Source organism: Augochlora pura, chromosome 7 (genome assembly GCF_028453695.1).
Source record: "Augochlora pura isolate Apur16 chromosome 7, APUR_v2.2.1, whole genome shotgun sequence".
In the NCBI taxonomy this organism is placed as follows: Eukaryota; Metazoa; Arthropoda; class Insecta; order Hymenoptera; family Halictidae; genus Augochlora; species Augochlora pura.
The window spans coordinates 27,480,198-27,495,793 of record NC_135778.1 but is presented as its reverse complement, the minus strand read 5'-3'; the positions used below and the strand labels follow the sequence as shown (position 1 = coordinate 27,495,793).

Genomic DNA, 15,596 nt, shown 5'->3' with positions numbered 1-15,596 from the left:
GTTTTTTAATAAATCTAAGGGAAGCAATACGCTTTGATTTGAACGTTAAGTACGAAACTCTCGAACGACGTGTTCGACAACTTAGCCCATTTCCCTTTGGATTGGCGCGCGTCGGAACGCCGAGGCCAATAAATCGGCCCATACAAAACAGTAAACTGGACCACATTGAAATTCCCGTCACAAGCATCCCGGTTTTTGCCGCGAGCGAAATTCGCCAGGTGAATATGAAATTCCGTTCCGGCCGACGGTGACGTCGCTCGTGCGTCAACGATATTCGGGCTTTTCTCGAATTTGTAATAGTAGACTTCCGCTGGCGTCACCGACAGCCGTTCATTTCCGTTCCGCCTTTTTCTCTGCCGTTCCGCCTCTGTCCCCGCGTCAAAGAGGTCGCGGTTTTAATGAGAATTGGCCTTGAGAAGATCTCGAGACCCCGGTCTCCTCGGAGATTTATTTCTATTATTCATTTCTCTCTGCCTGGACATCTCCCTGGCCGCGATACGGACGACGATAACTCCGCCAAAAATCATCGTCGGATGATGACTTTTTCCTTGAATTAAAGCTTAAAGTCTCTATTTTAAGACGTTATTTCTCGTTTTTAATTTCGACGCGACCTCGTCACTGAAACGCTTCAAATATGGCGCCATGTTTAGAATCGTTATCATATTAGTGATTATCAAGTTTAACTGAGAGCATAAACTTTGAAAAATTTTTCTCAGACATGCCATTTACAGTAAAATAAAGTTCAATCCTTCTTCTTTAGTTTATTTTAAATTACAGAAGAAGGATTGAACTTTATTTTACTGTAAATGGCATGTCTGAGAAAAGTCTGAGAAAAGTATCGCTTTAAAGTATTATAACTTTGTGAAAGAAAATCGCAGACGAGTCTAGTTTATCTTAAATTAGACTCGTCTGCGATTTTCATTCACGAAGTTATAATACTTTAAAGCGATACTTATCGAGCATGGTAATTTTCAATACGACGAACACGTCTCGCTATTAAAAAAATTACAGTGCGAAGAGTGCGTCAAATTTGAAATAACGGAATATTGTCTTAAAGTAGAGACTCGAAGCTTCAATTTGAAAAAAGATTCGTCATCGTAGGATGATTTTTCACGGCGGCGTTCGCCGTTCAGTGTTTCACGGACTCGGCGAAATGTTTCGCGAAACCGGGCACCGCGAGATTCGTTAATGCCCCGTTAAACGAATAGCCAGGAATTCGTTCTTCGTTTTTTCGGGGCGAGAACAATCCGCGTTCGATTCGTTTCGGACGAATCGGAATTCTACGTAGCCGGTTTTAATGGAACGGACGTGTCTCTCTCTGTTTCGGCGAAAGCAATCGCGCGCGCGGGAATCCATCGGGGCGGGGGTCGATTTCCTCCGGCAATTTTTGCCATGCGATTCTCTAATTCGCCGCGCCGAATTAGTTGACGAATTTCCTGAATTCGAGGCACGCCGTTGCGACGGTAATGTAAAACGACGTTCCCCGGGTTTTCGATATACAGAGCGAAATTATTTCCGATTCGCTGTGCAAATGTCAAACAGTTGCGAGTGAAACGGGATAAATGTCCATCAGCGTTCGAAACTCGTTTTGTAAAAAGGAGCGACGTTCCATCGCGTGCTGATCTTCGCGGACTTTTTTTAAACGGGAGCAATAAACATACGCGCGGACCATTTTGCGGGTTCGCTTATCGATGTATGGCGAACGTATTAACAAAATAGCAATGCTTAAATTGCAGTAGTTTGGAGAATATTAAATATTGTTTGAAATTGTTAATAGAAGAACAGAGCTTCCTTTAAACATTTTTTTAAACAATAGCGATTAATATACGAGTCTAAAATTTTCTGTGTTTGTTTATCCATCTTTAATGAACATTTTAGCTAAATCTCAGGACTTAAATCGCAATAGTTCGGAGAATATAGAATTATATGCTGCTGATTACTCATTCGAGGAACGAGTTAGACGATTTTCGGGTGCGGCGCGGCTCGATCATTAACGACCGCGTGAATCGTTAATTAACGAGCCTGTGTTAATTAATCCATGAATACCGTTGACAGCATCAGGATAATGCGTCGCCGATTAGCGACGCTCAGGTGACCCGTAAGCGGCCGTTTGACCCGTGACCTTACGAGGATTTCGCCGTAGCCTCGCGGAGTCATTTATTGCACGCCGGGGAACCGTGTGATCCGATTAGAGGGAATTCCGCGAGCGATCTTTTCATATCGCAGCATCGATGGCGCGGCCATAAATTGCCGCGATGGATATTGCAGCGGCTTGTTGACTTTTCCGAACGCTGTCTCCGTCTCGCAGGTGCACGGGTGCACCAGGTTTTTTCCGTGCATTTCCGTCCGCGTTTCTCGAAGAGCAAATTCGTTTGGCCGGCGAGTTTCTCTAATTACATTTTGTTAATTAGGACGGCGAGGCACGGCCGTGATTTATTTTGTTAATTAGAGGCGATGTCGGCGTCAGCTGTCGCGCGGAAATTCTTCGGAATTTCAACGAAATCGTGGTAGAAATATACTGATGTCTTCGATTGGATCGACATTTGGCGCTGCAATGTTTTTCGATTGCTAATTATGAATTTGAATGAAAATTACAAGAAAGATGCAGGATTCCAAAAGAAAGGCAACGCGGCAAGAGATTATTAAATGGATCTACGAAGACGAAAATGAGTACAATTTGATCGTCGTACGATCTTTTTTAAAGAAATTACGGGGGTCTGAATATTGACTACTAGTTGGAGATCCTTAATTTAGTGGTATGATTTCCTTGGCAATGTTTTCTATCTGGTCTATCGTAGACAAATTTTTTAACAAGAATTGAGTTATAGTATATGAAAGTAGATTCTTCAGCCTTGAAAATGAGCCTAATATGATTATTCTACGATTTTTTTTAAGTAAATTAGGAAAGTCTGAATATTGACTACTTCCTCAGGCGTTGTGAATTTTACAGAAAATTTTCTAGGACAATATTTCCATTCGGCAGATGGCAGACAAATTTTTCAGCAAAAATTAAGATAGCACATATAAAAGTAGATTCTGCAGCCTTGAAAATGAGTACAGTATAATTATTCTACGATCTCTTTTAAATAAATTACGAAAATCCAAATGTCGATTACTTCTTCAAGCGTCGTATACTACCACGAGAACTATGTATTACACAGAGGTTGCAACGGAAAATCATGCTCCGATCATTAACAAATGAGATACAACGCATAATGAACAAATATAATATAAACAAATCCGCCGAGCACCGCTCGCGAAAGTAAACGATTCGTTATCCCGCGTGCCCGCATAATTTTCCTCGAACGAATTTCCAAGTTACGGAATAAGTTCTCCAATTTGTGCTCGATCTTCCAGCCGAAACTCGGGGTTCCGCGTCGGATTGAATTATTGATAAATAGCGTCGAGGATTTAACGAAGCAGAGCGCTGGAATTTCCATATGAAAACCAGCCTTATCCATGAGCGATACCCTCCCATGAATTTCCCGGCCGGTCGATGGAGAATTATTCAGCTCTCGGCGAACGGGCATTAATTTCCGCGCAAACGATTGCCTCGTTGTTCGTCGCAAGAATTCAAGTGCAGGCACTCGACGAGAAACTCAAAGCGCGCCGCGATAAAATAGAATTCGAGATACGAGGCTAATTGATCTGACCGGATTAGAAATGTTTCTGTTTCTGGTCCAACTCGGCCGGAATTAGACCCATTACCATTCTATTTTCGCGAAGTTAAAGGACTGGTGCGCGCGAGAAGATCGCCACCAGCCGTCCAGATGTCAATGCGAATGCCAATGTTATTTGTGTCCATCCGTGCAAGCTGAGAACCACTGTCTCCCGTTTGACAACCACTGCTTCACCACAGAACTGCTGTGTTTAGTAGCGCAACACTGATTGTTTTCGCAGACGCTGTGTTTCCTGTGTACCATTGTCCACTGTGCTTTCAGACGAACACTGTATTGAGAACCACTGTTCTTTCTGACAATAATTTTTGTATTTTATTTTAGTCATTTTTTAACGATCTGTAGAGGCCTCGATATAGATTGTCTTCTTTCTTGATTGGCACAGTTGATGTATTTGGTTTTGAGAACCACTGTATCTTTGGCAAGCATTTTTGGATTTTGTTATATTTATTTTTTAATAGTTTTTGACTTTCTTAAGGGCTATTGTATTCTTTTGTATTATTGTATTTTTTTAGTTTTTGAGAACCACTGTTCCTTCTGACAATAAGTTTCGTATTTTATTTTAGTCATTTTTTAACGATCTGTAGCGTTCTCGATATCTATGGTCTTTTTTCTCGATTAGTACAGCTGATGATTTTGGATTTGAGAACCACTGTTCTTTTTGGAAAGCATTTCTGTATTTTATTATATTTATTTTCTAACAATCTCTGACTTTCTCAATACCCATTGTCTTCTTTCTCAACTGGTACATTTGATTAATTAGTTTTTGAGAACCACTGTCCTTCTTGACAACCACTTTTATATTTTACTATTTTTAGTTCCCAACAATCTCTGACTTTCTCAGTATTCATTGCTTTCATTCTGGGCTACACTTAATAAATTATTTCTTGAGAACCGCTGTATTTGAGAATCACTGCCCTCACACCCCCAACCGTTCAACAAACAACGCGACAACATGAATTTCATAACTGAAGAATTCCTGTAAACACCATGAAACGCAACGCGAGTTGACAACCACTGCTCGGTAGGCGTGGCCAAAATCCCCTCCCCTGTCCACGCATGTATCGACTCCGTACACTGTACGCATAGGTACGATTGACTATGTCCACGATGTTATTCGGTTCGTCGTTCGACGAAGAAGAAGTGACACCTGCTATTGGAAATTCCTGTGCAGTTACGGCGTCACTTAAGTTCTGCGCGATGCAGTCACGGTGACTGCATAATGTTGCGCAACACAGAGGAGAGATCCCGAAGAAACGGAGACGGTGTACAGTTTGCAACTTTGAAACGCCACGCTTGCATGACGGTAGAGGGCAGCTTTCGAAGCATCAAGTAGACAAAAGTTCGTTGCAATCTGAATATCCTGGCTCCGCCCACTCCCGCGGCCCGCCTCCCGTTGCCCCGTCCCTCTGTCCCAACTCGACCAGTTTATTAACCTCTCTACGCCTGCTCATCCGCGGGAACGACGGAACACGACGCGCTAATCGTGTCTTCTTTATTTACAGCCATGGCGAAGACCTCATCGTCACGCCCTTCGCGCAAATCCTTGCGTCCTTGCGATCGGTCAGGAACAACTTCGTGTCGCTCACTAATGTGCCCCCGAACAAGTGAGTATTTATTCAAATTTTATTTGATTTCATTTCGCGTTTATTCTTCGTGGAGGACCTTATGGAGGGAAATATAATTTCTACGAAAATCTATAGATACTATAATAATTAAATATCTATAAAAATTAGAAAATTTTGGGAGGAAATATAGTATAATAATATGGACAAGTTAACGTTAAATTAAATTGATTTTTATACAAATCGTTGAAAACAATTGTCATCTGTTTCTCAACCCCACAAGGGTAGTTTCCGGATGAACAGATTGAACTCCATATTTTCTGTCACAGTAGACAGAAAATTACAAAAAAATTTATAGACATTCTACATTGTTTAACAAAGCGTCGTGAATTTTGTCAGAATTTTTACTTGCAAAATCAATTGTTTAAAAAATCCAGAACTTCGAAGATCGCAACGAAGAAAGAATCGATGTTCCTATATTTTTTAAACGCTCGATTCTGTAACCAAAAATTCGGAAAAAAATTCGCAGCGTTGCATCCGACCAAGTAGAATGCCCATGAATTTTTCCATAATTTTCCGTCGCACGTGACAGAAGAAACAGTGCTCCGTCTCCCCACTTTCCGTTAAGAATGCAACAGGGCTTCGAGTTCCACGGTTCACGCGACCGTCTGTTTGCAGATCACGGAGGAGTAGCAGCGCGCAGGGCAGCAGCACACCGCAGCCCAGGATTTTGGCACAAGGAGGTAAATTTCGTGCATTTCTGTTCATCGGGGGGAATGCGCGGGGGCGAAAGAGAGAGAGATACAGAGAGAGATCGGAGGCTCCGAAATTTCAAAGAAAACTGCGCTCGCGTTTCACCGCGGCTTCTCGTTTCCATTCACCGGCGAGCCATTCAGGCTCGGGTTTCCATAAAATTTCGTTCGGAAGGGAGATTTCGCAGGTTTCGAGTTTCCAGTAGCTTTTGTTTGGCCTCGCGGTGGAATATTGTTGGTCGATCCCTGTCCGGGGAAAATTAGCGAAAGGTGTCGGCGCAGCGCCACGCGAGCGCCGCCCGGATGCCAGCCACGTGTCCACCGACATTCTGACGTCAATGCGCCTCTCGTATTCTTGTTTTCCGTTTGAACGTTCCGCCGGCACTCGCGTTTATGCAACCTTCCACCTTCCGCAAGGTTTCATATTTTCCGTTTGCGCGCGCCGACTCCTGATAATCTCCTCGACGTCTCTAATAGGTCCTTCTGCTCAAGAGGGATATTCTGACCTTTCCTAGCGCCAGACCATTTTCCAGAGTGTTCATTAAAAATTCGAGCCTCCGCAGTCGAATCTGCGAGCATCCTCCGGGTAATCTATACTTTAATGCGTCCGTTTTCAAACCACGGAAAGTTATGGTATCAATGGAAACCTACCCTATGCCAGAGTTCGGAAAATTTTATTTCAAATAATGTAGCAAATATCAAATTACAAATTAATATTCTTGTTAATGTCCATTTTCATTTGTTATTAATAATGAGATATAATAATATAATAATGATAAATAAATTATACGGTAATAATAAAATAGTATGATAATAATAAAATAAGAATAGTATTGATATGTTCAAGTCATGAAATTATGAGTGACGCTAATTTCTGGCCAATCTTGGGAATTTATTTTTATTATAATATATTTGAACAAATTGAATTTGGCTAGAATGTCTCGGACGCGAAAGAGTTCTAGTATCAGCCCGTATGATAAACATTAATTTTCTAGTTTCGCTCTAATTAATTAAATTACTTTAACTATGAGAAAATTCTAGTGGCTAATTATCGGCGCTGAACGCGTTAATAAAATAATAATAAACTAATAATATAATAACAACAGAATAACAATATAATAATAGTAATATTCAATACACACATTTAATATAATAATATATAAAATAAAATTTTCAACGCCTCGCCGTTTTAAACAATTTTTTCCTCACTATCACTGACCTCCAACCTTTACAGACCTTTTTTCTTTCCGCGAGGCTCGCGTTAAATTCGAGAATTATTTTCCGGAAAACCGTTCTCCCGACCGTCGTCGAATTTGTTTCAAACAATTCCGACAGGCATTTTCTGTCACAGTAATTTTTCATTTCCCGAAATACTTACGGCTAATAACCGAACAATGGAAATTAGTTGCGCCTCGATTTCACTTTGTTTCGCTGTCGAGATCCGACTCCTCGGGTAGCAATTTTTCAAGAAGTATTCGCCTGGCTGGCACGCGCGCGCGCGCGAGCGGTACGCGTGCACAAAAAGCCTTGTTGCTTTGACCGGATAAAAATTATACCGTGGAAGAGAGGAATTTGAAATGGGAGGATCGGGAGCTACTTGTATCACGAGCGAGCCTGTTTCCGTGCACCGCCGCCGACGCCCACGCAGTTTTCAGTTAAACAATCCCGCGAGTCGCGGTCGCCCGAGGCTCGCAAAATGTTCCGCGCCGCCCCGTCATCCGTTCCCTGCATTCTGTAAAGATTACCTGGAGCTCCTTTCTCTGCTACACGATGCTGGGCATTCAATTAGCAAGCACCAATGTATCACCACCTACGCGCGACAACAATCCCCGTCTTCTCCGGAATGGTTCTGGTTAATTTAACAGCTCGCTAAACTAACGATAATTGTTATTGCTCCGAAATATTTCAGAGCAATTTTTAAATTTTCTTTTACCCTTCTGTTTCTCGTTCTTTTACTTTTCTCTTTTTATTTGCATTATCGCTTTTACTTGGTGTACTCAGTGAATAAATAATGTTGATTTATGGAGAGGTGTGTATTACGATATTTATTATAATGAGTACTGTAATATTTACTATAATGTATGCTGTGGTATGTACTGTGGTATGTGCTATAATATATACTACACTGTTTACTATAATATGTATTATAATATGCACTATAATGTGTATTTTAATATGTACTACAATACTTATTGTAATATGTATTGTAGTATGCGCTATAATATTGACTATAATATGCACTATGATATTTACTATAGCATGTACTATAATATATATTACGATGTATATTATAATACGTACTATAATATAATATTATGATATATATTCTAATATATACTATAATATACATTGTAATATACACTATAATGCTACAGCACATATTATAATACATATTATAATATTTAATATAATATTCGCTATACTATTTATCATGAAGCATATCACAGCATATACTATAATATTTACTACAACATTATATTACAACATATATTATAACATTAACGACATGTCTTAGAACATACAAATTTAATTTTTAAAAAATTTTACCTCTTAAAATGTCAAAGGCGCCGACATCAACGGCACTTAAAATTCCACAACTTTTCTCAGTATTCTGTTTACGGGTCAACGAAGACCCCATAGCAATTTCGCTCCCTTTGTCGCCGGAGAAGGGTTCCGTGCAATTGCACAGCGTCAGAGATACACCTCCGTGCCCCCGTTTTCGGTGTGAACGATCGTCTAACGTCTCCGTTTCCTTTCGCTTTTCAGAAGAAAACTACCAAAAGCTCGCCGTGGATACGATGGAGGAGCTGGACTGGTGTTTAGACCAGTTGGAAACCATTCAGACGCATCGATCCGTGTCCGACATGGCCTCCCTCAAGGTAGGTGCGCTGCGTGCCACACGACGTGGATACTCATTTTCTCCTCCTTATTCTCGCGTCCCGCTCTCGATTCCGAGTGAATAGGTCGCCGCGGCCAGTTCAACGTTACCGGGCAATCTTTCGTGGCGAGAGCATAGGAAAGGGGGTTGGCAGAGGGGGAGAGAGGCTGATGATGGCTCTTCAGGATGAAGTGTTTAGGCAAGATTGATGCCGGCAGCTTTGGCGAGCCTGGAAGGGGAATGTAGGGTACTAGCTCCGGGCTAGGCAGTTGACTGGCTAAGCTCAAACTGCCACCGATGCACCGGTGTCCATACTTGACTGCATAAAAGACTGGCATTTTCTTTATAGAAGACTATATTCCTCGTTAGAAGGGGAAATAATTAATTTTAGGTCGCTGAAAAGTTGGTTTGAACTAGTTTGAGCCACCGATGCATCAGTCTCCACACATGACTGCAAATAAAACTGAAATATTTTATTTCAAAGACTAAATTCTTCATCATAAAGGAAAATAATTTTAGGTCGCTGAAAAGTTGGTTTGAACTAGTTTGAGGCGGTTTGGTTCGATCTGATGTGGTATAAAATAGTTTCAGCCACCGATGCATCAGTCTCCATACTCGACTGCAAGAAAAGGCTAGCATTTTCTATAGAACAGACTACATTTCTCGTCAAAAAGAAATATAATTAATTTTAGGTCACTGGAATGTTGGCTTGAACTAATTTGAAGTGGTTTGAATGGGTCTGAGATGGTATAAAACAGTTTGGCCCAGCGATCCATCAGTCTCCACACTTGACTGCAAGATAAAATACATTTTCTATATAAAAGACTATATTCCTTGACAGAAAGAAATATAATTAATTTTTGGTCACTGAAAAATGAATTTGAACTAGTTTTAAACGGTTTGGATTAATGTGAGGTGATTTGTAATTCTTTGGAGCAGTTTTAATTGATGTATAACTGTACAATCTGAGAATTGATTCAGTGGAATCGTACCTGCATTCAATTTTTAGTTTCTGCATACAATTAACAGTAGCTCAAAAATTGGTGTGAATTAATTTGTGCTGGTTTGCATTAATCTGGTCTGATTTGTTAATAGTTTAAACAAGTTTTAACCAGTTTTAACTGGTTCGAAACTGAACAGTCTGAAAACTAATTCATTGTAGTCGTCGCTGCATTCAATTTAAAATAATTTCAACTAATTTGTAGCAGTTTAGATCAGTCTGAGCTGGTTTGAAATAATTTGGACCAGTTTGAACCCGTCTTAACTGGTTCGAAATTGTACAAACCAAAAATAGATTCAATATATTTAATTTACAATCGCTAGAAATTGCTTTGAACTAATTTTCAGTCTTTTGAATCGGTCTGAGCTGATTTGAAATAGTTTGGACCAGTTTGAACCAGTTTGAACTGGTTCGAAATTGTACAAACTAATAATTTATTCACTGCATTCAATATACAGCCATTGAAAACTTGCTTTGCTCTAATTGTCAGCCTTTTGAATCAGTCTAAGCTGATTTGAAATAGTTTGAACCAGTTTGAACTGGTTCGAAATCGTACAAATTAAAAATTGATTCACTGGAATCTTCACTGCATTAAATTTACAGTCGCTAAAATCTTGGTTTGAACTAATTTAAACAAATTCTAGCTAATTTCACCTAATTCCAGCTAGTTTTACCCAATTCAAGCTAGTTCATTTCGAGTTAATTTCACCTAATTCGAGCCTGTTCGAATTAGTTTGACTCCGTTTTGAAATAGCAGACTGGTAAAACTGATTCAGTTTTATTCAGTGGAAGTATCGGTGCATTCGCAGTTGAACGATTCGCTGAATCCACGATCCCCTGCGATCGTTTTTTATCTGCATCCATGAATATTTATCGCAGCGAGTCATCAGATTAATTCGTCGAGCGGCCCGCGTCATATAATTTCACTATTGTCGACACCGCGTCACCGTGCTTAATCCCGCCGAAAACGTCGACGTAACAACTCGATTGTCATTTTCGTACACGTATACCGCCAATATCGTCACCGTCGACGGGCCGCCGAATGTGACGAAACGTCGAATCGGAACAGAGATTTTGTCACCGGTGACGATGACTCACGAAAATGTCACACGCAGGTTACGTGCATTCGTGACTAGGCCAAGCTTGACGCTTTTACGAGTTCGTGAGTCATTTAGTCATCAGGACTGTATTATCAATCTTAGTCATGCTATTTTGTGAATAGGTCGCTTATCAATTATGTTAAACGTCGTCCTCGTCGATATGACGTGGTTCACATGGATTATTGCTTCATTTTGAATAAATAATTAGTTTAAAAATAAAGTAACTGTTAAATTAATTATTTAAATTCAATTCAATTCAATTTACTATTTAAATCAATTTGAATTGAATTTATTATTTAAATCAAACAGAACTAAATTTATTATTTAAATGAAATTGAACTAAATTTATTATTCAAAACAAAAGGAACTAAATTTCTTATTTAAATCAAATTGAATCAAATTTCTTATTTAAATTAATAATTAATATTATTTAAATTACAATGACATTAATCATTTGTTATTCAATTTGATGTAGAAGGCAGCTTATGCTAGTGAAATGGAGCACAGGTGAGGGTTAAATTGTTTGTTGTGATATCGTGCGGTTTAAGTGGAGAATTTCGGCGTAATCTGTGCAGAGTGTTTCGTTGAAACAGATGGCACGAAATATTTTCGTCTGATTTATGCGGACCATGTTCAAATCGCGTTAGCGCCTTTGATATACTGCAGCAACAAATCCTGCGCTTCCATAACGATACTTCAAACGGATCCTTCGGGTAGCAATTCGAACTGTGATCGTACGTCTTTATCTATTCCGATTTTAGAAAACGCTTATGAAATGTGTACGTTCAAAAAATATGTAAATTTGCAAAATGTGTACACTCAAAAAATATGTTAATTTGTAGAATATGCTCATTCAAAAAATATGTAAATTTGTAGAATATGCTCTTTCAAAAATATGTAAATTTGTAAATTCACGAAATGTCTTAATTTACAACTCATGTAAATTTGCAAAGTGTTTGAGTGTACAGCGTGTGTATATTCATAAAATCTGTAAATTTGCCAAATCGATAAATCTACAAAATTTATAAATCATAAAATATGTAAATTTGCTAAATCTATAAATCTACAAAATCTATAAATTTACTAAATTTTTAAATTTACAATATATATTCACAAGACGTACAAAGAATCCATCCATCCCATTAGATTACCATAACATTGAACAGTTAACAACACAATTCGCGACAATCGAAGAAGAACGCGATTATATTTTATCTCGTGAAATAGTATCGGTCTTGTTTAAACATCGCCGCGGTTGGTCTGAATTTTTCGGATTCCTCTGATTTCCCTTGGACGTTCTGGGGTCGCGTTGACTGCTCGAACAAATTTTTGCGGCACGAGGTGAAATCGACCTCGACCGAATCGACAGCCGTAGAGAGACCGCCTCTTCTCCCCCTGGCGAACACGATTTATAGCTGCGGGCAGCCTCGCGAATTCTTGGAAAGCCAGGCAGATTTTTGACCGGGCAGCCTCGACGTCCTCTTCTAGGAAACGAGACGTATCGGCCGCGAGTTTCGCCACCCCCTTTGAATTTCGCGCGGTTTTCACGTGCCCGGGTCAAGGCAGGTCGATCGGAAATAGTTCCGGAACACGTGCCAATTAATTGAAGTCCCCGTTTCGCTCTGAAATCTGTCCCTTTTTCGTGACAAAGTATCCTCGGCTTTCGGCTTCGCACAAATCCTGGAGGAATTTATTCGAACAAAGTGAAGCACAGCTCTCGAAAATAGAGACTTTGAGCTTTAAAATGAGTCTAAATTTATTGTCCTACCATTTTTTTTTCTCGGAATTATAAATATCTGAAAATTAGTTATTTCTGGAAATTAAAAGGTCATGAGGAATTTACAGCGATCGAAGTTGTTCGTCTTTCCTGCGTCATAAAGCTGTTGGAAAAAATCGTAGTGTATATTTTGAGGGGTTCTTGGAAAGAGGAGACTTTGTTCTTTATATTTATGCTAGTTACAGTCACGGAAAAAATTTTTTGTCGGTTTGAGAGACTTATGTATGATCGACAATTTACAGGGAAAATGGGACTTTAATTTCTGATTTGGTAAATCGTAACAAAAATTCCAGAAATAAAATACGCTATGGATTCTAAAAATAGAGATTTCAAGCTTTAAAACTAGATAAAGATTACTGTTCTACGATTTTTTCCCACGAAATTACAACAGCGCGAAAGTCATTGATTTTCGGAAAGCTGTAGATTGATATGAAATTTCTATGGTTGGATTTATTCCTATAAAACAAGTAAAAAAAATCGTAGAGAACATTTTAAGCTAGTATTCGAAAGAGGAAACTTCAGGCTTCAAATCCGTGCCAAATTTATCCGTAATAAAAATTTATGAGACCTTCTGCACAGGTTTTAAACCTCCTCTTTTAATTGCGGCATATTCGTCCCGCAATCTCAGTCGCAACATATATTTGATTCCAGCATAGCTTTAATTACAACATAGATTTAATTACAGTATAAATTGAATTGCATCATAAACTTCATCACTGCACCATAAATTGTATTACACCATAAACCCTGCAGACCGAATTTCACCAAAAAATCATCGAACTTCGAGCACAGAAACCTTTTCAATTTCGAATCTGCCGCCACAGATCGCGCGAAAACGGCGCCAAATTCGAATTCAAACACGCGCAACCCCCTTTCTCTGATTTTCCTCGGTCGAAACCGGTTTCCGTCGACTCTTACACGATTTGACACACCAAGGGGAATCCGCGGATCCGCGAGGGGCGACAGAGAAGACAACTTAGAGCCGGCGGCGAATTTATAATCGCGCCGGGATTGATTTGTGCGGCGACTTCGCGCGCATTGTTTAAATTGTGCTAGCCGCCGTTTGGCTCGGTTTATTTATATGGGCTGACGGAGAGGAATGTTTACGGGCTGCTTTCGTTCGGCGAAGTATTACGAGGCGGTTCTTGCGTTTTGTTTATACGATTTTAACCAGAAAATAGAAACTCCCGTCGCCGGCCCCGTCGCAGCTCGACTTTGACCCTTGAACGATATTTCGCGGGATCGGTTGCGCAACGGCGCTTTCACGGTCAAGGCGATTGATAATGCCGCGATGGAGCCTGATAAATAGACGACCAAGGCCGTCTGGGAAATTCTGCCGGCCAGCGTGACTGCGGCGGAACTTTGTACTTGGTCGACGGACTCGAACTTCGCCCGAAGTCTCCGTCATTTCAAACAATTTCGACAATCGTTCGATTTTATAAAATATCTGAAACCGATTTATATAAACAAATCGTTTTGTTGCTGTTTTTAAGCAATAACAATTTCGATTAGCATTTTCGTTCGTGGTCACGCGAGTGGTGCTTTTACTTGCAAACTTCGCTCACGCCGTTTCATGCATTTATTTATTTATTTGTGCTTGTGCTTACATATTTTCACACCTTTACACACATACATATGTATTTGTATATATTTTTGTATGCGATCATACATTCACATATTATTTTATAATATACATATTTATTTATATATTTCTTTCAAGGAACTTACACTCTTTCATGTTCATACATTGCTTTCTACGTGCATATATATTTATTTATATTTCTATAGAGGCTTATATATTCGGACGTTCCTTTATTTAAAAGATTCCGACGATTGGCGAGGAATTAAATTACGCTGGAAGCCACTTTGAGCAGAATCAGGGGCTTAGAAAATCGCATGTAACAAAGCGCAGCATACAAATCGGCGAAGCACGAAGACTGTGACACGACGATTAACTTCTCTCGAAGATTCCTTACGGTATATAGGGTGGAACGAGAGTTATAGATTTCTGATTGGCGGAAGACTCGTCGAGAATGTCAGGGGTCCTCGCGGAAAATTGTTTTCCCAAGCGAAATGCTAGGAGACCGTGGGCGGTCTCGATGGAAAAGTTTTCTTTGAGCCGCAGCCGAAGGAAGGATATCATCTCGAAAAGCCACGGTGTCACTGGGAACTTCGATTAAAGTATAATCATTATACCGACGAATTCACCAGAAATTCTTCGCGAATTTTCCATCTATTTCTTACCTAATTTTTACGCATTTCTTACCTATTTTGCGTATTAGGGTGTCCCGTAAGTTACCTTTCTCTTCACGCGAAATCAATAGACGATATCTGTTGTTCAAGCTTGATTTATTCTGTTGTATATGAGCCATTCTGCTCTATTAGTTTCTTCCATCTGTTAGGAAGTCTCATATATTTTGCTCTTTCTATTCTTCAATTATTTCTACTTTCCGAGTCCCAGCAGATATTTTTATACAAGATTATTTTCATTCAGATTTCATTTTTCAAACGAAAGTAGCGCGACGACTTTCTCAGATTTTATATCGAAGTGTCCCATAAGCTCCTTCCTTTTCTTTGATACGAAATCAATAGAAGATGCTTGTTGTTTAACCCCTAAATATGAATATTATTAATTTCTTCTACAACGAAATGAAAATAAATTCTCCTGTTATCAAAGTTTAGAAACAAAAGTACATAACGACAATAAAATAAACAAAATCGTTTAATTCTTTTATCAAAAATATTAAGGACAAATAAGTGCTGATCAACACGGCGTGAAAGAGATCGTAGTGCAAGGGGTTAAGGTTGATTTATTGTCTTGCATTGGAACCGTTCTGCTCTATCACT

General features: G+C 39.5%; 1 protein-coding gene across 15 annotated transcripts in view; it reads left to right on the top strand.

Moving 5' to 3' along the window:
- The window catches only part of Dnc (phosphodiesterase dunce), a 467,245-nt gene that overhangs the window by 397,605 nt on the left and 54,044 nt on the right, over nucleotides 1-15,596 (top strand). For all 15 annotated transcript variants that reach the window (XM_078188084.1, XM_078188083.1, XM_078188079.1 and 12 more), the window contains 3 exons: nucleotides 5,183-5,284; nucleotides 5,921-5,985; nucleotides 8,761-8,873. In XM_078188084.1, coding sequence (XP_078044210.1) covers nucleotides 5,183-5,284; nucleotides 5,921-5,985; nucleotides 8,761-8,873 — 280 coding nt within the window. The remainder of the gene's footprint in view (nucleotides 1-5,182; nucleotides 5,285-5,920; nucleotides 5,986-8,760; nucleotides 8,874-15,596) is intronic.